Raw genomic sequence first — 25281 nt, 5'->3', positions numbered from 1 at the left:
ACACACTAAAACATGCACAAATACAATCTCAACTCAGACACACATTCAGAGACACAAACGTGCATACAAGTGTGCACTCACCCACAAATGTGCACGCACTCGCGAATACACATGCACACCCAGCACACTAACTCAGGGGCAGCCATGCACACAAGCGTGTACACTTAACATGCACGCGTGTGCACACATAGCACATATGCAGGCCCAGAAACCCATCCATTCACGTGCCGAGTGACCACACACATGAACACACAAACACGCACAAATGCAGGCGTACACGCGTGAAGCTAGCCGCAGAGAAACACGTGCACACATACACAGGAATACACATGACACCAGCACAAACATGAGCACAAATGCACGAAAATGCCTGCACACCCGTGCAAAAGTGCCCCGAGAAGGAGGCAGACATGCTGGAGTATTCACCCATGTTCACACACAGCTGTATACCCGTGCACAAGGAGCACACGCATTCACACAGCCACTCACAAGAACACCTTTTGATTCATTTGTACAGGTTCTCTATCCAGACCTGGGGGACACGGGGTGGTCCTCGGCAGGGGAGAGGGGGCCCCTACTCTGGGGAGAAGCTGGGTCCAGGCAGCCACGGGCGGAGAATGGCTCGGAGGTCATTCCGCGGGACTCACAGCTCCAAGCTGTCTGGCTTGGCAGGGTCCGCAGTATGCTGCCTCGTAAACTTCATAGTAGCCGCCTCCTTTTTATTTGTTTGACCTTGACAGTCGTTTATGATACGCACCAGAGCCCAGCCGTCTCTCCTCCTAATTCATATACAAAGCACTTAGCCTGGCTTCCTTCTCTGCTCCCGGCCGGCGCAGGGCCCATCACTCCTCAGAATTCCTTATGGTGGACTCTAGGGTCCCTCTGGGTCCCTGGGGCAGCCTCTCTCAGCACAGGACATGAGCAGGAAGGATGCCGGAGCCTGGGGGGCAGGCCCGCGGGCTCCCTGCACCCCCTGCAGCCCCCGGGCCTGGGTGGGCCTGGGGCGGGTCCTGAGCGCCTCCCCACGCTGGTCCTCTCTCGCCTGCAGAGGAGCCCACGTTCCGCTGCGACGCGTGTGACGAGCTCTTCCCGTCCAAGCTGGACCTGCGGCGCCACAAGAAGTACGCGTGCAGCTCAGTGGGGGCCGCGCTCTATGAGGGCCTCGCTGAGGAGCTCAAGCCTGAGGGCCTGGGCAGTGGCGGCGGTGACGGGCAGGCCCACGAGTGCAAGGACTGCGAGCGGATGTTCCCCACCAAATACAGGTGCAGCCCCTCCCCCGCCCGCCTCCCTCACCCCCCAGGGGCATCACGGACAGCTGGGTCAGTTGGCTCTGGGAGCACAGGGGGAGCCCTGAGAAGGGTAGAGGTCAGCCTTGGGCCCTCCAGCCTGCCCAGGCTGAGAAAGCCAAGGCCCTAAATGGCATGGAGATATGCCTTTGGGCAGGAACCCAGCCCACTCATCTGCTCTTGGGGACAATGCAGGCCCACAAGCTGGCAGTTGGAGGTCACAGCTCACACCCTGACCCTAAAGGCCTGGCCCCTGGTCAGAGCTTCCCCACCCACAGAGGATCCTCAAGGCACCCACTGGAGCCACTGCTGCACACCCCTCATCATGTCACCAGGGCTGAGCTATGGGGACAGACTTGAAGGAAGTCAGGAACACAGGCCAGGCCCCCAGATATGCAAGGGTCAAGCCCCAGGACCATTTCCAGGGTGAGGTCCAGGGCCAGGCTGGGGGACGCTGCCCAAGGGGTTCTGGAGTGGCCTGACCCTCTGGACACATGCAGACTCCTTCCTAGACAGTGGATGTGGGCAGGAAGGGGCCACCCAGGGGTCCCTTCACCCCCGACCCCAGGTACCAGCCTCTGTGTCCCATGGAAGCCTCCACCTGACCCAGGAGACTTCACGGATGTGGGCACTGATGTCCAGCCAGCCATGTGATGGTCGGACACAGCCTCCCAGGCCCCAAGGCAAGGCAGGAGTCAGGACCTGGGAGCTGGGGACCCCAGGGGGGAGAACCAGGCCCTAAAGTCCCCAGGCTTCAGGGACCGGTGAAGACCTTCACAACCGGTGCCCGTCCTCCACCTCTGAGGATTTCCTCTGGGGCAGCCCCTGCAAAGTCAGAGTGAAACCCCATCAGGTCACTAACTGGCTGTAGGATGGAGGGGAATTGAATGCCAATCCTGTCACAGCCCCCTGGGGACGGGAAACCCTCCACCCAGAACGGATGACTGAGAAAATAAGAGTTTGGGCAAATCCCGACCGAGGCCCTTGGCAGTAAGCACTGCTCAAGAGGACCCGTGTTTTCTTTACATAAACACATAAATCACAATTAACAACAGGGGAAAAGATACAATCTGCCGGGTGCTGGAGAACCAGGCGTTTCTGATCTAAATGGATGGCTGGGCCCCGTAATTAACGGGCCGTGATGTATTGCTGCTTTGCTCATGAAGATTAACGGTCATACCTGGGACAGGAGAAGTGGGGCATCCCCCGAGGTGGTGGTGGTGGTGGGGAGGGCTCCAGGCGGCCTGTTCATCCCAGTTCACCCCTCCCCGCAGCTGTGCCTGCCTTGCCATCACATCTCACTTGGAGACCCCTTGCTCACTCCCGCCTCCCCTGTGGTGTGTCCGTGGCGGGGAGCCTTTCAGTCTGGCTTGGCCGGGGGCCACACTCTGGGCACTCAAAGGGGTGGCCTTGGGTTTCCTGGGCCACACCCCAACTCCGGGGCTCCTCTGGGACTCGTAGCAATGTTGGAAGTTTCTAGACCCATTTTTTGTTAGGCCCAAGGTTAGCATCAAGGGGAAGTTTGTCTTGAAATACGAAGTGTGAACTGGGGCCCCGCCTGGCTCTGGACACCTGAGGGTGGTCTTGGGTGAGGGCCCGAACTCCATCCATGCCCTGGCTTCCCCCTGCCATCCAACGTGGGAAGGCCGTGTCTGCTGGTGCACACAGTGCCCTGTCCAGGCAGGAGGCAGACAGACTGGCTGCCAGGCCTCTCTCCGCTCTGGGAACAGGAGGTGGCAGGGGCTCTGAGGGGCGGGGAGGAGGCCCTACCCTCCGGGCCCCTGCTGATCCTGGTCTCCCATGTGCAGCTTGGAGCAGCACATGGTCGTCCACACGGAGGAGCGAGAGTACAAGTGTGACCAGTGTCCCAAGGCCTTCAACTGGAAGTCCAACCTCATCCGCCACCAGATGTCCCACGACAGCGGCAAGCGCTTCGAATGTGAAAACTGCGTGAAGGTAACCGGGCTCACCCCGCCGGCCCCACCCGAGCCAAAACACAGAGCACGCGTGGGGACCACGGGCCCCCAGTCATTCGAGAGGAAGACAGGAAGTGTGCAGGGCTGCGCAATGGGGAAGGAGAGGGCGGCCAGACCAGGTCCTCTCGGGTTCCCACCTACATGGCAGGACAGACTCCTGGGTCAAAGACCTGGAGCTTAAAGCTTCTGAGCTCCTGTCTGGAGCACCCTCAGGGCCACAGTTCTCTCGAGAATTATTATTGAAGAACCAGAGTCCAGAGAGGCCTGACAGCCCACCTAAGGCCATCTAGCATGTCACTGCCCCAGCAGAGACTGGTCTGGCCAGGCTCAGGGCGGTGGGCAGAGCACCCAGAGAGACCCCCATCCCGTGACCTGACCCGGGGTCCACAGGGAGCGACCGACAGGATGTGACGCGCCGGAGTCTGTGTCCCCAGGTGTTCACGGACCCCAGCAACCTGCAGCGACACATCCGCTCTCAGCACGTGGGCGCCCGGGCCCACGCCTGCCCAGACTGCGGGAAGACCTTCGCCACCTCCTCGGGCCTCAAGCAGCACAAGCACATCCACAGCACCGTCAAACCTTTCATATGTGAGTGAGGGCCCGCCCGGCCCCGCCCAGCTCCCTCCCAGCGTGCCCAGGGTGGGCGTGCTTGGGGGTCAGCCAGGGGGCGAAGTCCTCAGGCTCTTCCCTGCTTGTGCGACCCCATCTGTCCAGAAAATACTTGCGGCAGCTGCCAATCCCTCTGCCCAGGGGTGGCTGCCTCCTGGCGCCACTTTATCATTACCCTGCTCCCTCGCACACTTTTACTCTGGGATCCATTTTGCTCTGGCCTCACTTTCCCCTCTTGCGCCCCTTGGGTCCTCCCTGTGGCTCACTCGTCCAGTGGCTACAGGTGGGCAGTGGGTAGTGAAGATCCCTGTGGTCCTGCAGAGAAGGACCTGCAACTTACCTTTTCCCTCCGTGCCTCCCCTTCTCCCCTCCACACGGGCTGCCCAGAGCTCCAGCAGATGTGATAATATCAGTGCTTCCCACTCACCTGCAGCCTTTGGGGACCCCAGGCTGCATGCCTGTGCTAACCTGGGTGGCAGGGGCCAGCCATGAATAACTGGACCCCTGTCCACATGCCGTTGACCTGCCAGTGGAGGAGACGGAAGCTAAACCATCACCAGGGTGGGAGGAGGGCTGGAGGGTCAGGAGGCTCTCCAGGTGCCCAAGTAGGTGTCATCTGGCCCATATGCTGGGAGGTGGGATGGTCTATGAGTGACCCAAGTTCTGGCAGAGAGCTCGAGGAGGTGGGCAGGGGGTGGGGTGAGAACGACGGGGTGCCTGCCAAGAAGGCTCATGACAGGGCACTGTGAGCACAGAAGCCTTGAGCTTGTGGTGTGTCTGGGGAGGGAAGTAATAGGAGAGGAGTCAGAGGTCACAGGGTTAGGTCCTGGGAATCTAGTGGGCCAATGCAGGAGCATGACCCTACTTCTCAGAGTTTAGGAGATATTGAAGGTTCTTCTGTCTAGCACTGCACCAAGTCATCTCACTTGAGATTGTGCTGAGTCACTGTTCACACCAACACAAAGCTGACTCATCAGCCAGCGTAACTCACCAGCATTGTCCTGGCTCATGGTTCACACCAGCATCCTGCTGAGTCAGCATTCACAGGACCTTGACCTGATTCATTGTTCACACCAGCATTGCACTGGGAGTCATTCACATAAGATTGTGCTGAGTCACTGTTCACACCAACACAGAGCTGACTCATCAGCCAGCTTAACTCACCAGTGTTGTCCTGACTCATAGTTCGCACCAGTATTCTGCTGAGTCAGCATCACACCAGCTCGTCCTGACTCATCCTCCACATCAGCATCACACTAAGGGTCATTCACATAAGATTGCACTGAGTCATTGTCCACACGAGGTTGTGCTGAGCCATCATTTTACACACATGAGTTCACAGCACCCTTACAAAACCTGACGGACCAGGGACCACACTGTGCCCAACCGAAGGGAAGTGACAGGGAAGGAAACAGTCTTGGCAGTGTGAAGTGACCAGGCCTTTGAGGCCCCGCTGCAGCTCCAGGGGCCTGGCTGCTGACCCCAGGCTGGGTGGCCTGGTACCTCTTGGGTCCCAGCACATCAATGTTGGGGGTGGGAGGAGCTAACTCTGGGAACTTGAGGACTTGGGTCTCAGTGGTTTCACCAATGTGGGGGTCTCACAGGACTGGACTGCTCCCCCAAAGAGGCCATACTTTCTGGCTGGTCAGGCCTTTGTTGAGTAGCTGGGGCTGTGCTCACCTCCTGCCCACTGCCCTGAACCTAGGCTTCCAGCTATCTTGCTAGAGGTGACTGAGCCCCCATCTCACCTGGGTCACCCACTCCTTCAGTCAGGGAAATGCACTTCTTGAGAGTGAGTTTGTGTGTGTGTGTGCACATCCTCTACAGGAAAAGAAACTGCTGGCCAGCACAAGCACTGGCCAGGGTCCCTCTGCGTCCCGCAGGGCACGGGTACGCTCCACCAGGCACTGGTCCCATGTCCAGCTCATGGTGGGCTGCTTGGGCCTTTCCCAGCCCCTGCAGGAAGCCAGCTCCCTTCACCAGATCTGTCAGCCATCACAGGACCAGGACCCACCTCGCCAGGGACCTCAGTCTCCCAGAGGCCTCTCTGTAGCCCCAGCATTTCATCAGGACCCTTTCCTCGTGTAACTGGGTGGATGGGAAGCAAAGGTCCCAGGCTCCCTTCACCCAGGCATGGCCACTGGTCCCCGAGCCACCCCCACCACACACACCGGGAGTTGCCCTGGGAGGGTGCCATTTCCAAGCTCAGGATGGCAGAAGCCACTGATGAGGTACCACGGAGCCCCACTGTGGGGGACGGAGGGCGTCACTGAGCCTCTGCAAGGGCCGGGAACGTAGCAAGGTGTCACTCGTCTGGCCAGGAGCCCTGAGCCAGGGAGTGGCCTCTCTTCCCTCGAGGGTCGGCAGGCGGCCTGAGGGTATTTATAGACCTTCCCGAGGAGCAGCGGCCCCTCTGCACCAGCCTCCTCCCAAAAAGGGCAGATTTGATTAAACGAGGCAGTGCTCTTCCCCCTCAGCCTTGAAAACGTCCCGCCAAGCCAGACAGCCAGGAAGGCAGAGCCGTTAATATAAATAGATATTGTGATTAAAGAGCACGATCAGCTCGGGGCCAGCGCTCCCAGCGAGATTCGCATGACATCAGGCCGCGAGAGTGTGCGGAGAGCGAGAAACACGTTGAAATCATTGTTTCCACGGGGGCTGCATTTAGGAAGCAAATCGTCCTGCAGAGAGAGAGAGAGACAGACAGTGTGTGTGTGTGTGTGTGTGTGTGTGTGTGTGTGTGTGTTCCTCTGTTGCTGGTTAGGAAAACAAGAAGAGAAAGAAAAACTGGAGGTTGGCCGACACTCAGCTCACCATTGGGAAAATGGTGAGACTGGGTCGCCAGGGCCTGCAGGGCCTGCCGTTCGGCTCTCACCGCCACCCTCTCCTGTTACCCACAGAGCTGGAGCAGCCTTTCCATCCCAGTCTGGGGAGGTCTCACTTTTCTCAGATGTGGAACCAGCCCCCTCGGGGGCTCCCCTCCCACCTCCACCTTCTAGCCACCCCCAGACTCTGATCTCACAGCCAGAAGCTCTGCTTCCAGGCCTGGGGATTAAGAACCCCAAGGGGCTGGTCGCTCCTGAGGCCTCCCTGTCTTGGGAGGCAGGGCTGGAGGCAGAACGAGGGGGGAAGCTGAGAGCATTTTAAACCTTAGAAGTGGGCGGCCTAGCCCAGGGGGTGTTGTTTTACTCGCTTCTGCTGGAACAGTGTGGCTGGCATGGTAGGGAGACCTGGTGGGGAGTCTGGATGGGCAGGTGCAGCTGCCTACATGAGGGTATGCCGTGTCTTTGCCCGTCTCTGGGAGCAACTTTGAAGACCTCAGTCCCACCTGACAAACTCATGGGATCAGGAGAACACAGAGCAGCAGGGCCCATTCTCCAGTGGAGAAGGCTGAAGTGGGTAGAGATCTACCCAGGCCACCCAGGGACCCCAGGGGAGGCACAGGGACATCATCACCAATCCATTTTGGTCACCAGAGACCAATCCCAGGGAAGGGTGCGTGTGCGTAGATGTGTGCAAGTACATGTGATGACACAGTTAGAGTGCAACGTGTTTGTGAACATACACACTCATGCATGACACGCTCATGTACATAAGCGCACGTGCCCATAGACCTGTGTGCATATCTACATGCATGCACACTCCTGAGCGCACACGCAGGCGCTCATACCCAGTGATGCACGCGTGCACACACATGTGCACACATGCACTCACACACACACACACACACACACATCCAGGCGCACGCCGCTCCAGGCACCCGGCCGGACCCCCGGTGCCCCAGCCCCGGGCAGTGCGGGCCCCCGCCGCCTCCGCTCACGCCGCTGTCTCTGCCCTGCCGCCCCAGGTGAGGTCTGCCACAAGTCGTACACGCAGTTCTCCAACCTGTGCCGCCACAAGCGCATGCACGCGGACTGCCGCACGCAGATCAAGTGCAAGGACTGCGGGCAGATGTTCAGCACTACCTCGTCCCTCAACAAGCACCGGCGCTTCTGCGAGGGCAAGAACCATTACCCGCCGGGAGGCATCTTCGCGCCCGGCCTGCCCCTGACCCCCAGCCCCTTGATGGACAAGGCCAAGCAACCCCCCGGTCTCAACCATGCCGGCCTGGGCTTCGGCGAGTACTTCCCCTCCAGGCCGCACCCCGGGAGCCTGCCCTTCTCCGCGGCACCCCCCAGCTTCCCCACGCTCACGCCCGGCTTCCCGGGCATCTTCCCTCCATCCCTGTACCCCCGGCCGCCTCTGCTACCTCCTACGCCGCTGCTCAAGAGCCCCCTGAACCACACGCAGGACGCCAAGCTCCCTAGCCCCCTGGGGAACCCGGCCCTGCCCCTTGTCTCCGCCGTCGGCAACAGTAGCCAGAGCACCACAGCGGCCACGGGGCCCGAGGAGAAGCTGGAGGGCCACCTGGAGGAGGCGTACGCCACCAAGCTCAAGCCCCGGGGCAGCGACCTGTCAGACGGCAGCGACTTCGAGGACATCAACACCACGACTGGGACCGACCTGGACACGACCACGGGAACAGGCTCCGACCTAGACAGCGATGTGGATAGTGACCGTGACAAGACCAAGGACAAGGGCAAGGCGGCCGAGGGCAAGCCAGAGTTCGGGGGCAGCACGGAGCCCCCAGGCGCCCCCAACAGTGTGGGCGAGGTTCCCGTCTTCTACTCCCAGCACTTCTTCCCGCCGCCCCAGGAGCAGCTGCTGACAGCGTCAGGCGCGGCAGGCGACTCCATAAAGGCCATCGCGTCCATCGCTGAGAAGTACTTCGGGCCCGGCTTCATGGGTGTACCGGAGAAGAAGCTGGGCGCGCTGCCCTACCACTCCGTGTTCCCCTTCCAGTTCCTGCCCCACCTCCCTCACTCCCTGTACCCCTTCACGGACCGTGCCCTCACCCACAACCTGCTGGTCAAGGCCGAGCCAAAGTCGCCCCGGGACGCCCTCAAGGCTGGCGGCCCCAGTGCCGAGTCCCCCTTTGACCTCACCACCAAACCCAAAGAGGCCAAGCCCATCCTGCCGGCGCCCAAGGTGCCCCCAGCCCCAGTGTCTGGTGAGGAGCAGCCACTGGACCTGAGCATTGGCAGCCGTGCACGGGCCAGCCAGAACGGAGGGACCCGGGAGCCCCGCAAGAACCACGTGTACGGCGAGCGCAGGCTGGGACCCAGCGAGGGGCTGCCCAAGGCATGCCCGGCCCAGCTGCCCCAGCAGCCACCCCTGCACTACGCCAAGCCATCGCCCTTCTTCATGGACCCCATCTACAGGTATTCACACGCTCCGCCCTCACGTGCTCTCCCTGGGGACCACCTCCCCTGCTCCCCCAAGCTTTGTCCCCCTGTCTTTGCAGCTTCAGGAGGTGCTTCGGCTCTGGGCAGGGAGGGGTCTGTGCTGCTTTGAAGTCCAGGCCCGGCTCGGCCCTTTCCTAGGGTGGGCGCCTGGCAGGGTCTTCTGGGCACACTTGGCTCCCTTTCTCAGATGCCACTGGGAAACGCACTGCCCTCCCTTGAACCCTGCCCCCAGCCTGCCCTCAGACTCCACCCCAGAGGCCCGCCTGCTGGTGTCTCCCGCCTCCCTGTCTGGACCGACTCTGCCTCCTAGGATACTCCTGGCTGTTAGGTCTGCTCCAGCATCTCTGCTTCCCTGCGACTGCCCTGTGGCCCCTACACGGGCCCCGCCCCTCTCCAGAGCCACAGCTGGGGTTCCTGTTGGCCTAGGGGCGATCAGAGGAGCCACTTATCCCCAGAGGGAGGAGGTGGAGGGAGAGAGGTGAAAGCTCTGGAAGGTTTGCAAAACATCAGCGTTCCAGCCCTCTGATAGACCTTCTGGTGAGGGGCCAACTGATTCCCCCTCCCCAGTTTCTGAGCAGGCTTTGATCAGGGGGTTTTGGCCCCCATTGCACGTGTCCCAGGGTGCTGGGAGGGCTGAGCCCTCAGGAGGGAGCTGTGCCCATGGGCGGGCCTGGAGGGGCCTGGAGGGGCAGGCAAGTGTGGTGCTTCAGCCACTATTACAGGCCCATGGTTCTGTGTGGGAGGGGCCCGTGTGCACACAGGTGAGTGTGTCTACATGGGAATGCAGAGAGCATGTGGCCACTCTGAGGGCTCATGGGAAGCACAGGGACCAGGCAGGGCCTGGGGATGGGTGTGTAAGTGAGGTCACCCCTGCAAAGGTGCAGCGGGAGGAATGATGGCAGGGTTGCCAGCGACAGGGAGGAGGGAGCATGGACCAGCCTCCTGCTCTGCCCTCCTCACCCACCCAGGTCCCCCGCTCTGCGCTCACCCAGGGCCCTGGCTGGCCTGTGTCTATAGCTGGTTCCATTTCCTGCCAGGTCTTGGCGTTGTCATCACAGGAAACCTGAAAAATGGTCCCTTGGGTGTTTCTTTAAAAACACACCATCCACAGATGGTTTGAGAAAGTGATCAGAGGCCTGTCACCACTGACGGTGGCTCACGGGCTTTCTGGGGATGAACATGCCCATCAAAGGCCCAGGGGGCAGCTGCCAATTCCAGTGAATCCGTGGGACTGGGTGTGGGAGACAGGGGATAGCTGGGGTTCAAGAGAGGAGGCAAGGAGCAAGCAGCCCTCACGTAGAGGAAGGGGTGGGACTGGAGACCTAGAGACCAAGGCTCCTGGTCAAGCCCCCCGAGTTGGAGCCAGCAGGCCTGCAAGAGGCTCTGGGTTAACTGTTTCCCTTCAGCCTCCTTGTCCACCCTGTCCCAGCTCCCCTCCCAGCCCCCAGCCCTCCTCTACCCCTCCCCTCCCCACTGCAGGCCTGGTTCGGGGCTTTGGGCCTTTTTCTGGAAGTTGGAGGGGCAGCCAGTCAGGCCTGGAAGCAGGAATCGGCCACAGGGCCCCCCGACCCTCCCCTCCTGCCCAAACTTCTCTGAGACCTGGCTTGCATCGGGCTCTTGCCCTCTGGATTTAGGGTACAGCTGCTGATGGAGGAGCTGCCTGGTCCCCACTTTCACACACAGACACCAGCAAAATGCCCCAGATATGGGGTAACCTCTCCCCACTGCCCCCTGAGCCCAGTCAAGATGAACACTCGTGGTGTCGAGAAGGTTCCCTCCAAGTGAAGGTGTGGGCGACAGTCACTGCCTGTGTAAACGATGGCCAAGGGCTAGGGGACAAGGTCCTCCCAGCTCCTGGTTGGTCCTGGGGTGACTCCAGCAAAACTCCCCAGTGTCCCCACAGGCCCCCCCAGGTGTGACCATGGACACATACCCGTAACCCTCCTTCCCCCCGGTTGGAGGAACCCCAACACCACCAGGCTGATTCCCCCCGCCCCCCTGACCCTCCTGCCCTTCTCACCTCCACGTGCTGCTGGCTCTGTGACAAGGCCAGGGACACTGTGATGACGAAAGCTGTGTACCTTGGCAGGGCGCACGTCTGCTGGGGGTCAGGGGTCAGCTGGCAGGGGCTTCACGGAGCCAGCCTGGTGGGCTGCATGAGACACAGAGGGCGGGAGAAGGCAGAGGACAATCTTCAACACCCCCTGCCTCGCTGTGAGACCCCTTCCTCTCCGCCCACACCACCCACCCTGGGGGCCTTATTGAAAGACCGACCCAGCCCAGCTTTGAACGGGGCCTCTGCTAAAGCCCTGAGGTCGCCTAGGGGCAGAGCTGAGCCTAAGAGGGGTGGGAGTGTGGCCCTGGACAGACGAGGCGGCGGTCCCCGCAGCCGTGTCTGCCTGCAGAGAGGTGGTAGGACTCCCATGTTGCCTTATATAAATCTCGACTCCCATGGGGGAGACTGAGGCGGGCTTCGTTGGGAAATGGTGAGAGGAGGAGGTCAGGGGAGGAGGGACAGCCTCCTCTTCCGCTTGCTGTGATTAGCAGTTGTACTGGCATTTGGGGAACATTCTGGAACTGTTGTCTCCAGCAGCTGTCTTGAGGTTTTAGGTAGACACTGCCTGGCTGCTGTGGGGAGGCTCTGAGACCTCCCCAGGGCAGAAACCTGCTGATCACTCACACAGCCCTGCCCGGTTGGACCCTGCTCGCTCACACACCCACCCAGTTGGACAGAGCACCTGTGCCAAGGGCTCAGCAGAAAAGGGAAGTCGGGTGCAGGTGGCAGCCCCATGTGCCCCATGTGCCCCGTGTTCCGCTGTTGGGGAGCCCAGGCACCCCGCCAGGGCCGAGCCCTCCCTGGGCAAATGGGTCAGTGGGCAGAGGCTGCCACACACGGGACCCTTAGGGAAGAGTCCTAGCTCCGGCATCAGGCGTTCATCACATGCATGGGTGCTGGCAGCTGGGTGGTTGGGGGGACACTGGGGAGACTCGAAGGGGTCCAGACCTGGATGTGGTGTGGGGAACATGTGCTCAGACAGGCAAGTGCACAGCCGGGTCACAGACCGTCCTTACGGCATCAGGTGAGACGTGGTCACAGGGCCCGTGGAAGTTGGGCTCTGAGGTGAGGCCCCCACCTGTGCCCCATCGGTCCGATGGGGCACAGGTGGGTGCCAGGAGGGGCAGGGACCACAGCCCCTCCCCGCCCAGTGCTGGGCTGCTCAGTGGGGTCCGTAACCCTCTGTGTTGCTGTCCAGCAGGGTGGAGAAGCGGAAGGTGACCGACCCGGTGGGAGCCCTTAAGGAAAAGTACCTGAGGCCATCCCCGCTGCTCTTCCACCCCCAGGTAAGGCCAGCGGGAGCCTGAGGTCCATCCAGGCCCAGCCACAAGCCCCAGGCAGGTCTCTGCTTCCCGTCCCTGCACACCCACCCATCCCTGTGAGGTTGGGGAAGATGAGACAGGGCTGGACAGGTGAGGCAGGAGGGTGGTCCTTGGCGGGGGAGCCCTAGGAAGCAGCCAGGGACACTGGCCCACAGGTGCCCGCCTCGATCCACGGCTGGGAGGGGTAGTGAACGTTGCCCCTGCAGCAGTGGGCTGCAGCTCTGATGGAGCATATCCAAACATTTGGACCACAGGGAGAATGAATAGGAGAGAGCCAGGGAGGTGTGGACGCCAGCAGCCTCTCTGGTACAAGGGACATGGGGGCACTTAAGGGGAAAGATCAGCAGAGGAGGGGCAGTGCAGAGGGCAGAGGCAGGGAGCAGGACAGCAGCAGAGGGACAGGCATCGAGCTCAGGGGATCCCAGGGAGTCGTAGACAGACGGACTGCCCTCCCCCGGGGATGCAGAGGGTGGCGAGGCCACCTGTCGAGACTAGAATCAGGAGTCTGGGAAAAAGAACCCCCAAGTCTGGGGAGTGGTCACAGACCCCACCAAGCCTGCAGGCACTCTGTGCCCCTGTTCTCACCACTTGGAGCCCGGCCCTGTCCCCAGACCCACGGGCCTCCCCTGCCCAAGCTAGAGAAGACTCAGGACTGAGTTGTGGGCCAGCCTGGACCCAGACTCCAGACCCGGGCATTGTTCTCTCCCTCTGCGTTTCCCGCCTGGGACAAACCCGTGGTTTGTGGAACCTACACCCCGCCTGGGTTCACAGCTAAACTTACTGCCTCCCATTGTCTCATGAGGGCCTCGGAGTTTGGTTAAGAACTTCCCCTGGTTTCCTCGGGCCCTGCTGGAAAAAGCAGGCAAGCCAGCCAGGCACATCCTGTGTTTGTGTTTGTCCGGGAGCTTGGCTGGGAATATCTGATCAGGCAAAGTGGGCTGGGCAGGCCGGACCCTCCCAGGCCTGAGGAAGAGGGACCTGGCAGGGGGCTGGCTGCCCATTGTCTCTGCTGCCTGCTCCCCCAACCAGCCACCCCTGCTGCCTACCCCTGAGCCCAGATCCGGGGCTGGGGGTGGGAAAGGTGACTAGTAAGTCCCCTGATGAAATGGTCTGAGGTGAGGCCATCACTCGGACAGGGCAGCTTCCAGCCACTGTAAAGTCTTGGCGGGGGGGGGGGGGGGGGGGGTCACAATGCACAAAGACACCAACATGCTCTGGTCAGCTGCCTCTCATTTCTGAGGCCCGACATGCAGGTGTGCAGCCCCTGGGGTTGCAGGGAGAGGCGGTCTGCCAAGCCACTGCTCCTCACCACCTCTGGGCCGGGGAGTCTGGGGCAGTAGTCCCAGAACCTCCCAAGGCTGCAGCTAAAACTGAGCCCACTGGCAGACGGGCAGCAGTCTGTGTGCCTAGATCCCATCATCTAGGGATGCATCTGAGGGGCCAGGCAGTGTCCATCTGTCCATCAGTGGAGACAGGTGGGCCACCCACAGCTGGAAGCAGCATGCGTCTAACGGGGGAGCATGCCCATCCCATAGTGATGGTGAGGCCCAAATCCTGCAACTGTGCAGAGCTGGCCAGGGTCTAGGTGGCAGCCCAGGGTCAAGGGAGGCCTCAGCCATAGGATGGACCCCATCTTCTGTTTGTTAACCCCTTTCTGGTGTCTTATCTAACCACTCAGTTGTTCCCCAGCCTAAACCCTGAGGGACTCCAGACACAATGAAAACTCTTCCTTTCTCAGTCTCATCCCAGCCTCCCATAGGGCCTGACTTGCAGCAGGCAGCCTCAGGTGGAGAGAAGTGTTGCTAAGGCCTGCGCCAGCTCCTTCCCTGCTTCTGTCCCCCAGCCCCAAGGCAGGCACAGGATTCTAGTCAGAACCCTGCCCACCAGGTGGAAATGAGCAAAGCCAGGAGAAAGCAGCTCCCTTCTCCACCCCAGGCAAGCCTGTGGCGTCTCCAAGGAGCAGACAGGCAGCCCCTCCGGGCCATGTCACCATGTCTTGTGTCACGTCACGTCGGCCTCAGCATTCCATGGTTGAGTGTAGTCTTAAGCTATTGAATTTCTTTTTAGCACTTTGCCTGCAGTTATGGTCTGCTGCCACTAGGTGGTGGTGGTGCTTCAGCTTTATGAGCCATTTTTAAATTTGAGATTCAGATAGCTGTCTTTATTTTTATGGGCTTCTCTGGTAGCTCAGTCAAGAATCTGCTTGTAATGTGGGATATCTGGGTTTGATCCCTGGGTTGAGAAGATCCCCTGGAGAAGGAAATGACAACCCACTTCAGTAGTCTTGCCTGGAAAATCCCATGGACAGAGGAGCCTGGCAGGCTGCGGTCCACAAGGTTGCAGAGTTAGACAAGATGAGCGATCAACACTAACTAAATTTTTTGAGCACTCAAAAAAAACGAACAAAAAAGGATATAATTCTGTTTTCATTCCAAATTAGCCATGAGGAGTGCTAGCCAGGGATCGAGCCAGCAGGGCTTGCTGGCTGGTTTCAAAGTAAGGCGCTCTGTGATCACAAGTGTCAATGACCCACGTCACCCGGGGACTGGCAAGTGATGGTCAGCTGCAGCTCCCCCAGCCTGGACCCTGGACTGTGATGGGGTTCCAAGCAAGGACCAGAGCAGGGCTGGCTGCAGGAAGTGAAAGAACCCAGCCCAGTGGCCAAGAAGAAGGAGACCACTGGTTCCAATGATAGCCTGCTTGTCCATGATCCATGCTCAGTCAACGAGGATTCCCAGGTGTGGGGTGGGTCCAGGTGCGTCAAGACTGGGGGTGCAATGGAGCCCCACAGCCTCTCTCACTCTCCTGCCAACAGATGTCAGCCATTGAGACCATGACGGAGAAGCTGGAGAGCTTTGCGGCCATGAAGGTGGACTCTGGCAGCTCCCTGCAGCCCCTCCCACACCACCCCTTCAACTTCCGGTCCCCACCCCCAACGCTCTCAGACCCCATCCTCAGGAAGGGCAAGGAGCGATACACGTGCAGGTGAGATGCGGTGAGCCCCTGGGGCAGCCCTAGCAAGGTGGCTGCAGGTGCCACAAGGGCCCATGAACCTGCACTTCCAGGAAAAAAGCTCGGTCTCAGCCAGGGCCTGGCATGGTAGCCAGTGGGCCATTGTCCCCTTGAGGTCATTCCCTGAAAATATCCACATGCCCCCCACCAAGCTGTGCTCCAGTGAGCACGAGAAAATGCAGCCTTGGCCAGCAGGTTGGAAGGTCCAAGCCGGAAGCTAAGGCTGCTGGTCCGTGTTTAACTCCGGCTCTGGGGGTGGTGGGAAGCCCAGCGCTAAGGAGAGATGGCCCATTCTGGCTGCACAGGCCTGTGCAGCCAGTGCTTTCCAGCTCGGCCCAGGCTGGGCTAGGGGCTGAGAAACTGCCTGGGGCAGGGGCACGGCCCCGAGCAGGCCAGCGTGGGCCAGCGCCAGCTGCCCAGTGGTGTGTGTCCAGCCTCTCTGTGACACTCAGCTAGGCCTCGAGGCCGAGGAGAAACTGAAATCCAGGGTGTGCAGTGGGTCACCTGCCGCCGGGTGTGGGAGAAACAGCACCAGAAAACACGTGGGTGCCCTTGTTTATGGCAAAGCGCCTGCCTGATGGATCCCTCCCCCACTGCCTCCCCCCAGGTACTGTGGCAAGATCTTCCCCCGGTCAGCAAACCTCACGAGACACCTGAGAACGCACACCGGGGAGCAGCCGTACAGGTAGGGGCCCGCCCAGTTGGGGTCGGGGAGGCAGGCTCCTGGCAGACCTCCCCTTCCCCTGCCATGGGATGGGCAGCGGGTGGGAGCAATGCTGGACCTTGCTCCAGATCACTCACTGGGTCACTCTATCCTGGCTGCTCAGCCCTCACATACCCGAGGATATTGTAAACGTCAGGCTTCTGCAAGGTTCCCGCCCACTGACCCCGGAGCGTGTCTGGGAGCAGCCCTTCCTCCTACCACTGGGTGTCAACTGGAGAGCAAAGCCAGGCCCAGGGGTGGTCTGTGTGGAGGGGGAGCCTCAGCATCACCACCACCCAGCCCACGTCCCCCCACCTCCCCACAGCCGCCGGCCATTGCTGACCTCAGCCTGGGCAGGGGACCAGGGTGAGCCCCTAAGGCAGGGTGGGCTGGCCTCAGAGAAGGAGGCCCACGCAAACTTGGATCTTCCCAAGCTGGGGGCATCCTGAGGATTCACCTAGGTGCCCCGACCTCGCTCCTCGGTGCCTCATCCCCTCCCTACAGAATGTGGTCGTAAGTGCAGGGGGGCTGTGAGAGCCTCTACATTTCATATTCACAACTGGTGGGGGCATCTCCCTGTTTCAAAGACTTGGTGCCTCGGGCTTAGAGATGCCCCTGACTTGCCAGGGTCCAAGCTCACAGCCACACTTGTTGACCATTCTGGCCTTTCCTCTTGGTGCCTAGGGCATTTGTCAGGCAAGAAAAGAGCTGAGGGTAACATCCTGGCTTTCGGGGACCCCACCCAGGGCAGGGGCCGGGAGTCCCAGGGGATGGAGACCGTGAGACAAATTGGGGGATGCTGGTCCCAACGCCAGGATGACATCCTGGGCTGTCTGGTGGACAGCGGCCATCTGGAGCAAAGGGTCTGGCATCGTTTTAAGTGGGCAGCGTCAGGTCCTGTAGTCCGGGCACACAGCTGGGAGTGACCCACGGGTCCAGGAGAGTGAGGGTGTATCCCTATCACTGGGCAGGGAGGCCACAGGGGCTTCTGCAGGCATCACAGCCCCCAGGCCCTGTCCCAGCCGAGTAAGCATCAGCTCAGGTCGCTCACCAGTCATCTGCTCAGTGCCCTCAGCTGGCCCCCAGCACACAGCCCCCCACGCTGTTCCCCTCCAAAAGTGACTTACAACTTAACAAAGGCGGGCTTAGCCTGCTTCTCTCCCGGACAAGGAGCCGTGTGTGTTTCTGGAAGGAGAACCAACCCCTGGACAGAGTTGCATATAAGAGCCCCTGGGGGTTCAGGTCCATGTTTATAGAAGGATTTAATTATCATTGATTTCTTTTGCTCTTTCAATCTGTGAGTTTCGATGCGAGTAACAATAATTGCTTTGAAAGTTGGCATTGCAAATCCTGACTGTATCTAGCTCAAGGCAGCCCCACAATGAGGAGTTTGGGGCATGGGCCTGTCTTGTGATGTCACTGGGGCATCTGGCCTCACTTTGGGAATTGGAGCGGCTTCAGTTAGAGGCAGGAAAGTGCAAGTCCATCCACAGAAGGCCAGTGCTGGCACAGGCCAGGTCACCCCAGTGACGCCAATGAAAACTGCCGCCGCCTGTCTGTACCCCACGTGTGCACTGCGTGTGTGCCCACAGAGGCCCGGCTGGTGGGTGGGTGCCCCCACAAGTAAGAGAAAGGCAGACCGCTTAGTGTGACACCCAGCAGGCACGACCCCTTAGTGTGACAGCCCTCTGCCCGGCTGGGCCGGTGTCCTAGTTTAGAGACCTTTGATGAGGCTGGCAGGTGAGGGGCAGTTGATGATGTTTTTCCAAGCTCCAGCACATAGGGCTTGTTGAGATGTGGGAAGGAGGGCGGCTGCTTCCTCTGTCCTGGAAGCCTGTCCAATGGTCCCTCCAGCACTGCCCAGAGGTGGGTGGGGAGTCTTGAGTCCCACTCTGGATGCACGTGGGCTGACCGTGGGCTCTGGGCGGGACCTGGGACTCCGGCTCTTAAGGATGCTCACCTCCCCCCATCTGCAGGTCGTTTCGTCTGTGGCTCCCCATCCTGCTAACTGTGTTGAATCCATGTGCCCAGCAAGGTCCTGTTACCATTCCCATCAGGGTTCCAGATGGCCCATATGTGTCTGTTCTTTGTTCATTTTATTGTTAAGCCTGGGTTACCTGGTAGCTCAGCTGGTAAAGAATTTGCCTGCAATGCAGGAGACCCTGGTTCGATTCCTGGGTCAGGAAGATCTGCTGGAGAAGGGATAGGCTACCCACTCCAGTATTCTTGGGCTTCCCTGGTGGCTCAGATGGTAAAGAATTTGCCTGCAATGCAGGAGATCCTGGTTCGATTCCTGGGTCAGGAAGATCTGCTGGAGAAGGGATAGGCTACTCCAGTATTCTTGGGCTTCCCTGGTGGCTCCGATGGTAAAGAATCCACCTGTAATGTGGGAGACCTGGGTTCCATCCCTGGGTTGGGAAGATCCCCTGGAGGAGGGCATGGCAACCCACTCCAGTATTCTTGCCTGGAGAATCCATGAACAGAGGAGCCTGGTGGGCCACAGTCGACTGGGTCACAAATAATCGGACAGGACTGAGCAACTAAGCACACAGCACAGGGTTACAAAAATCTCTTCTATCTTTCCTTTCCCAGTTTTTACAGTTACCTAAAGCCTATCTCTCTCTGGTGGCTGGTGGGACCCCACTAGGTCCCAGAGTGGACACAGCCACCACCACCCACCAGGGGCCATTTCACTCTCCCCGCCCGGTGCTGTGTGTTTGACGCTGCTGGCTTCCCCAGGGCGGGGACAGACACGGTCACAGCAAGGTCCCCTGGCTGCCCGCTGCCTCGGCTGGCCGGTCTCTGCTCTCCCATTCCCGTTGGGGTGCGATGGTGTGCTATTTTATACAGCACGGCCATAAATTTCACTAGCCACTTGTCAGCTTATTTACGACGCAAATTCAGCTGCTCCGAGAGCCCTGCTCCCTCTCAGCCCTGGGCTCACCAGTCCCCTAAATTTCAGATGCACTTCTCTGGGCCATTTATTTAGATTAGAACCAGGAGAGGGCCGGATTCAGAACCCTGTGACCAAGGTGAATGTGTGGCTGCTCTCCCGGCCCCTCCCGCCAGCAGAGGTTGGGGAGTGACGGTGCTCAGGCCCATGACCGAGCTCCTCATTCAGTCCTGTTTCTCACTCAGCGGTCCCACTGCTCAGAGATACTGCACGGCCACTGCTGGGGCTCAGAGAGGGTCCCTGCTTTTCCAAAGATACAGGAAAGGAAGGCTGAGTGTGCAGACATCCGTGTAGACTGAGGCAACACCCCATGCAGCCTGTGGGAAGGCTATTGGGTGGGCTGGGACCAGCTTGGCCTTGCACTTGCCCTACAGGCAAACGTGGCAGCACTGGAGGGTGAAGGTTTCAGTGGGTTTGAGGGTGGGTTGGGGACAGAGTTAAGGAGCAGGTGCAGGCAGGGATGTAAAAGTCCTGGAATAGTCCAGGAAAGCCTGGACTATTGAGAGGGGGTCGCTGGGTCAGAGCGCACCTGAGCATCTCTGCTCAGCCCAGCGGGAAGAGGGTTGAAGCCCCAGTCCCACTGCTGTCACCCCGGCTGACAAGGACAAGACAGCCACCCTCCTGATGCTGGCAACTGGGACAGAGGTCCAGGTCGAGGCTACTAAACATTACGCAACTATGGGAGGACCGAGGCCCCACGTCCTAGAGGCTCCCAGGGGCCCGGTGGCAGCTCAGCTGGCCCATCAGGCCAGCCCCAGGGCCAAAGGGGTGGCTGGAAGGAGCTCGGGGAACTAGTGCGTGGATCACGGGCAGCTCTTAGCCCATCTGCTGTGGAGGCAGCCAGCATGAGTCTGGCCTCAGGCAGCATCTGGAAGCCTCCGGACTGAGTAAATGAAGCCCCAGAATCACATCAGGGGAGCAGTCTGGGCTCCTCCAAGCAGGGCCCGTCCCACACGTATTATCCCCTGGGTGAAACTGTTAGTCACTCAGTGGGTCTCACTCTGTGATCACATGGACTTAGCCCACCAGGCTCCTCTGTCCAGGGGGATTCTCCAGGTACAAATACTGGAGTGGGTTACCATTTCCTCCTCCAGAGGATCTTCCCAACCCAGGGATCAAAGCTAGGTCTCCCGCGTTGCAGGCAGATTCTTCACCATCTGAACAACCGCTGAAGCCCTGCAGGTAGGGAGAAGCCCCCCACGAGTAGGGGTGGTAATTTGGGGGCTCTCACCCTCCCACCACAGAGAGCTGCCACCAGCTTTGAGCAGGAAAATCTCAGCCCCGGGCCCCAGGGCCAGCCTGGGGGTGTCAAGCTTCCTGTCTCAGGGACCCAGGGACACTGGGTTTGCCCAGACTCCCCAGGCAGGGCCATCTTCTGAATGTCAAGTGTCAGACCAGCACCTCCTAAGTGGGCAGGCAGCACTGGGGTGAGAGGCCAGGGCCCCGGAGTGTCCTCAGACACGTGCCCATCCGCATGGCTGAGTGCTCGTGACCACCATACTGTGCTGGAGCATGGCCACCAGCCCCTGCAAGAATGCCAGGCTGTGTCCTCAGGACAGGTCCCCGCACCTCCCAGCCACACCCTCTGAGCGGACTTAGTCTCCCGAGCCCTGCCCCGCCACACTGGCCGCATGGCCTCTGCCTCCCAAGGGCCTGCCCGGCCAGTGCTCTGCCATGCTCGCCTCTCTGCTTGTCATTCCACGGGAGCCTGTTCCCAAAACAGGGAAACAGCTGAGCTTAGGGGTGGATAAGTCAGTGCTCCTGTGCCTCTGAGCTGCGGATGGGCATCCCTAGAGACATTCTGAGACTAGGAGCACACGAGCGCGCCCACCCACACACGTGCACACCTACCACACACGCACCCGTAAGCATGCACATATGGCCTCACATGTGTGCGTGAGCAGACTGACACACACACTCATGTGCGCCTGGAGACCCAGAGCCGGAGGCCCCCTGCCATGCCAGCTGGACGGGTGGGAGTGGCTGGCCAGTGGTGGTGGCCTGGACCCCTGGGGCAGGAGGAGGCGGCCCTGTCTGCAGAGCTGTGCTGTGGGTCCTCAGTCCCCACGCCCCACCCTCTCTCTGGTTCTTGTTTCTTGCTGCTGGTGTTGCTTGGGCCCTCACCGTTGGTTCCCCTGTGATAACCTGGGACACCCTCCCTCCCTCCTCTGCCCTGCCCTGGGAGAAGCCCCACACCCACAGGGACCTTGCACACGCCGGCATCTCAGATTGCTCCTTGTGGCAACTCCGTGCTTTGCTCTGATAAACTTGGTGTCACGATACTCCGACAACCGAAGCATCTGAGCAAAGAGTGTCTTTTTTTCGTTTCCCGAGTGCTCCATGCAGCCTGGCAGCAGCTGCCCCCGGGAGGGCACTAAGATAAACCCAGCGCACAGGGCTGGGGTCCATGCACAGGAGGCCATCTGACGGGGCGAGGCTGGGAGCCCCCATCCCTGGGGCAGAGAAGGACACTAAGGAGGGCTGGTATGGCCCTGCAGCCTTGAGCTACTGCTAGTGGATTGGCAAGCTGAGTCCCCAAGGGGGATGGGTCTGCTTGAGGACCCGTGAAGAGGAGGTGGGACCAGGCCAGAGTAGGGGTCTGTCTGCCAGGGAGGAAAGCTGCAGGCAGCCGGTCTGGGCTCCTTTCCGGAAAAGCTGCTGGGAGCATCTTTCCTGGTGCTTGGCCGCCCCCTTGAGGCCGCCAGGAGCACGCCACCCTCTGTTCTGGATCCTGCGCTCGGGGGGACAGGACAGCAGAGATGGGGAGATGCCAGGAGACACCAGGGAGTCCCGGTGCTGCCCACCCCAGGACACAAGCCCCAGAGAGTGCCCTCCACCATCTCAGGGCACAGTCCCACAGCATCCGCCGCCCAGAGTCAGGGATGGGGGGACACCTGCTTCCAGGGACGCTTGGCTGGGACTGCTCCCAGCTCTCCGCCGTGGGCCAGGGGCCTCAGGGAGGCCGTGTGGGCAGGGGCTCCGCTGAGGCGCCGTGTCTTCCAGGTGTAAGTACTGCGACCGCTCCTTCAGCATCTCCTCCAACCTCCAGCGGCACGTGCGGAACATCCACAACAAGGAGAAGCCCTTCAAGTGCCACCTGTGCAACCGCTGCTTCGGGCAGCAGACCAACCTGGACAGGCACCTGAAGAAGCACGAGCACGAGCACGCGCCAGGTGGGGGAGCAGCGCAGAGGAGGGCGCGGGGGGCCTGGAGGATGGGGTGACGGGCGGGGCGGGCCTAGAGGATGGGGCGCAGGGAGGGGCGGGGAGCAGGGGGGGCCTGGAGGATGGGGTGATGGGTGGAGTGGGGAGCAGGGAGCAGGGAGGGGGGCATGGAGGATGGGGTGATGGGCAGGGCACGGGAGGGGAGGGCCTGGAGAATGGGGCGCAGGGAGGGGCGGGGAGCAGGGGGGGCCTGGAGGATGGGGTGATGGGCGGGGTGGGGAGCAGGGAAAAGGGAGGGGGGCATGGAGGATGGGGCGCAGGGAGGGGCGGGGAGCAGGGAGCAGGGAGGGGGGCATGGAGGATGGGGTGAAGGGCAGGGCACGGGAGGGGAGGGCCTGGAGGATGGGGCGCAGGGAGAGGCGGGGAGCAGGGAGCAGGGAGGGGGGCATGGAGGATGGGGTGATGGGCAGGGCACGGGAGGGTAGGGCCTGGAGGATGGGGCGCAGGGAGGGGCGGGGAGCAGGGAGCAGGGGGGGCCTGGAGGATGGGGTGATGGGTCAGGGTGGGGTGCTGGGAGCAGGGAGGTGGGCCTGGAGGATGGGGTGATGGGTGGGGCAAGGTGCAGGGTGGGGAGAGGAGGGCTGAGGAGGGGGCAACACAGGCTAGCCCTAGGGGAAAGCCTGCAGTCACCCCTCAAGCCATCTTCATTCAGGGGAACCTTGTACCCTTGAGTTTCCCTAGGGGGGTTATTCCCTAAGAGTGCCCCGCATGTGCACCCCTTCAGCCACCTGTCCCCTCCTGCTGTGCCGCAGAGGGTGGGGTGCAGCTGAGGGGTACCCTCCTCTGATGCTTCCCCCTCCCCACAGTGAGCCAGCATGCAGGGGTCCTCACCAACCACCTGGGGACCAGCGCCTCCTCCCCCACCTCCGAGTCGGACAACCACGCACTTTTAGATGAGAAGGAAGACTCCTATTTCTCTGAAATCAGAAACTTTATTGCCAACAGTGAGATGAACCAAGCATCAACACGAACAGACAAACGGTAAGAAACATGTCCCAGGGTCCCAGGAAGGTCTGGACTCTGTATGGTTCCCTATATGGTCATGCCCACAGCAGGCCCCCACCACAGCACCAGAGACCCCAGGCCCACAGCAGAGGGCAAGGCCTGCAGGCTCTTCAGCTGGCACCCTGCCACCCACCAGCCACCCCGCCTCGGCTCTCTGCATCTGCAGAGAATAAGCGCCCCGGCCGATGGCGGGTATCACACGCTCGGTGCCACCAGCACACGGGCCTCAGTGCACATGCGGCCAAACGCCAGCCAGGTGAGGGCTCCTTCCATGACATCCACCATGCCTCTGGAACTCCAGGACAGGCTCATTTAATTTGACACTCGAATGGTTTCTAGCAAGAGTGCTACTCCTTTAAACACACACACAGGCAGGAAAATGGCAGAATTGGGATCCTAAGATGCAGAGGCTGTAACACATTCCCTTGATCCCAGGCCTCCGCAGCAGAGACTCAGAGACGCGGGACTCCTAGCGCTTAGGGACGCGCTCCCCTGCTTCTTCAGAGGAAATGAGGCCCAGAGGATTGGGTGTCTGGCTCTAACCCTTCTGTCCATGGGTGGGCAGCCAGCCCAGAGCCCAGTTCCCTCCCACCCAGGATACCCAGCTTCCCAGGGGCCTGTCTGCTCCCCCCGGCGGGCTGCATCTCCTTCACCCCTGGGGCCCCTGAGGCAGAGCAGGGGCACTGAGCAGAACTTCAGGATCCACGGGCGGGCACAGGGGCTTGGCGCCCGGGCTGTTTCTGGCTCTTCTGAGTCCTAAATCCATGCCCAGGAAGGTGATCCCACCTGGTGCCTGGGTGGGCTCAGAGGAGGGGACATGGGAGAGGCTGGCCATGGGCTGCATTTCCCAGAGCCCCAGCCCTGCCAGGCACGAAAGACCTTGATATCGGGGAGCAGCCAACAAAGTGCCTGGGTCTGTCCCCAGCTCTGGTCGCATGTGATGGTCTAGTGGGAGCCCAGCCCTGCCATCTGCACCCAGGGTGGTGAGCTTCATTCTGGCAACACTCTGGGCTCCATCTGAGAGCCGTCCATGGTTCAAGTTCTGAGGTCTCCACCTTCAGAGTAAGTCATGGACCTGAGCATCCAGGAGCCAGGCCATGAGGCACATCCTGGCTGATATACGCTCCCCTGAGCTGTGGCCCCCTGTGCGCAGGGCAGAGCCAGACGGGGAGCTGACAAGGACAAGCCAGGGGCGTCCTCCCTGGGGTGGACGGCCCCCCAACGCTGTCCCTGAGTGGCAGGCCCAGCTCTCAACCATATGGAGGACACTCCAGGAGAGTCACCAGGAAAGATGGGGTGTCCCCAGAAGGAAGAGGGGCTGGCACCATCCTGACCCCACAGAGCAGCATTTCAGCCAGGGCCCCAGGGGTGGGGGCGGTAAGTGAGACTCAGACACCGGCCCCACACCCCTCAGAAAGCCCAGGGCAGAGCCAGCCCACAGACCAGGCCCTCTCCCCACTGGAGGTGCCCCCACATCATTGTCAGAGGTGGGACCGTGTTGATAGTTGACGTTTGTCAGCTAATCTACAGAAAGTGCTGGGATCCTGGCAGTTCTATTGGGGCCCAGTGTTAACACCACCCAGAACCAGTGACCTTCTCTTGACAGTCCATTATAACTCAGGAAGCCTGCCAGGCTTCCTGACCCCAGAAACCCCTGGGCCAAACCCTGCCCCCTCCCCAAATTCCTCTGTCAACATCCTGACCTCCAGCCCCTCAGAGTGACCTGATTTGGAAATAAGATCTTCTCAGGTATAATTAGTTATGATGTCATTCTGAAATCAGGTGGCCCGTATCCGATAGGACAGGTGTCCTCAGAAAAGGGAGAAATTTGGGATTTCTCTAGTGGTCCA

The 25281-nt window shown here is 60.6% G+C and overlaps 1 protein-coding gene across 5 annotated transcripts in view; it reads left to right on the top strand.

The window, feature by feature from the left end:
• The window catches only part of PRDM16 (PR/SET domain 16), a 338117-nt gene that overhangs the window by 299824 nt on the left and 13012 nt on the right, over positions 1–25281 (top strand). For 3 of the 5 annotated variants that reach the window (XM_069544867.1, XM_069544865.1, XM_069544869.1), the window contains 9 exons: positions 1049–1262; positions 3095–3242; positions 3697–3850; positions 7719–9132; positions 12411–12498; positions 15350–15519; positions 16154–16231; positions 22206–22375; positions 23233–23407. In XM_069544867.1, coding sequence (XP_069400968.1) covers positions 1049–1262; positions 3095–3242; positions 3697–3850; positions 7719–9132; positions 12411–12498; positions 15350–15519; positions 16154–16231; positions 22206–22375; positions 23233–23407 — 2611 coding nt within the window. The remainder of the gene's footprint in view (positions 1–1048; positions 1263–3094; positions 3243–3696; positions 3851–7718; positions 9133–12410; positions 12499–15349; positions 15520–16153; positions 16232–22205; positions 22376–23232; positions 23408–25281) is intronic. The other 2 variants (XM_069544868.1, XM_069544866.1) reach the window with 1 other exon arrangement.

This window comes from Ovis canadensis, chromosome 12, assembly GCF_042477335.2.
Source record: "Ovis canadensis isolate MfBH-ARS-UI-01 breed Bighorn chromosome 12, ARS-UI_OviCan_v2, whole genome shotgun sequence".
In the NCBI taxonomy this organism is placed as follows: domain Eukaryota; kingdom Metazoa; phylum Chordata; class Mammalia; order Artiodactyla; family Bovidae; genus Ovis; species Ovis canadensis.
The sequence above is the reverse complement of the archived record's forward strand: the minus strand, read 5'-3'. Positions and strand labels throughout refer to the sequence as shown.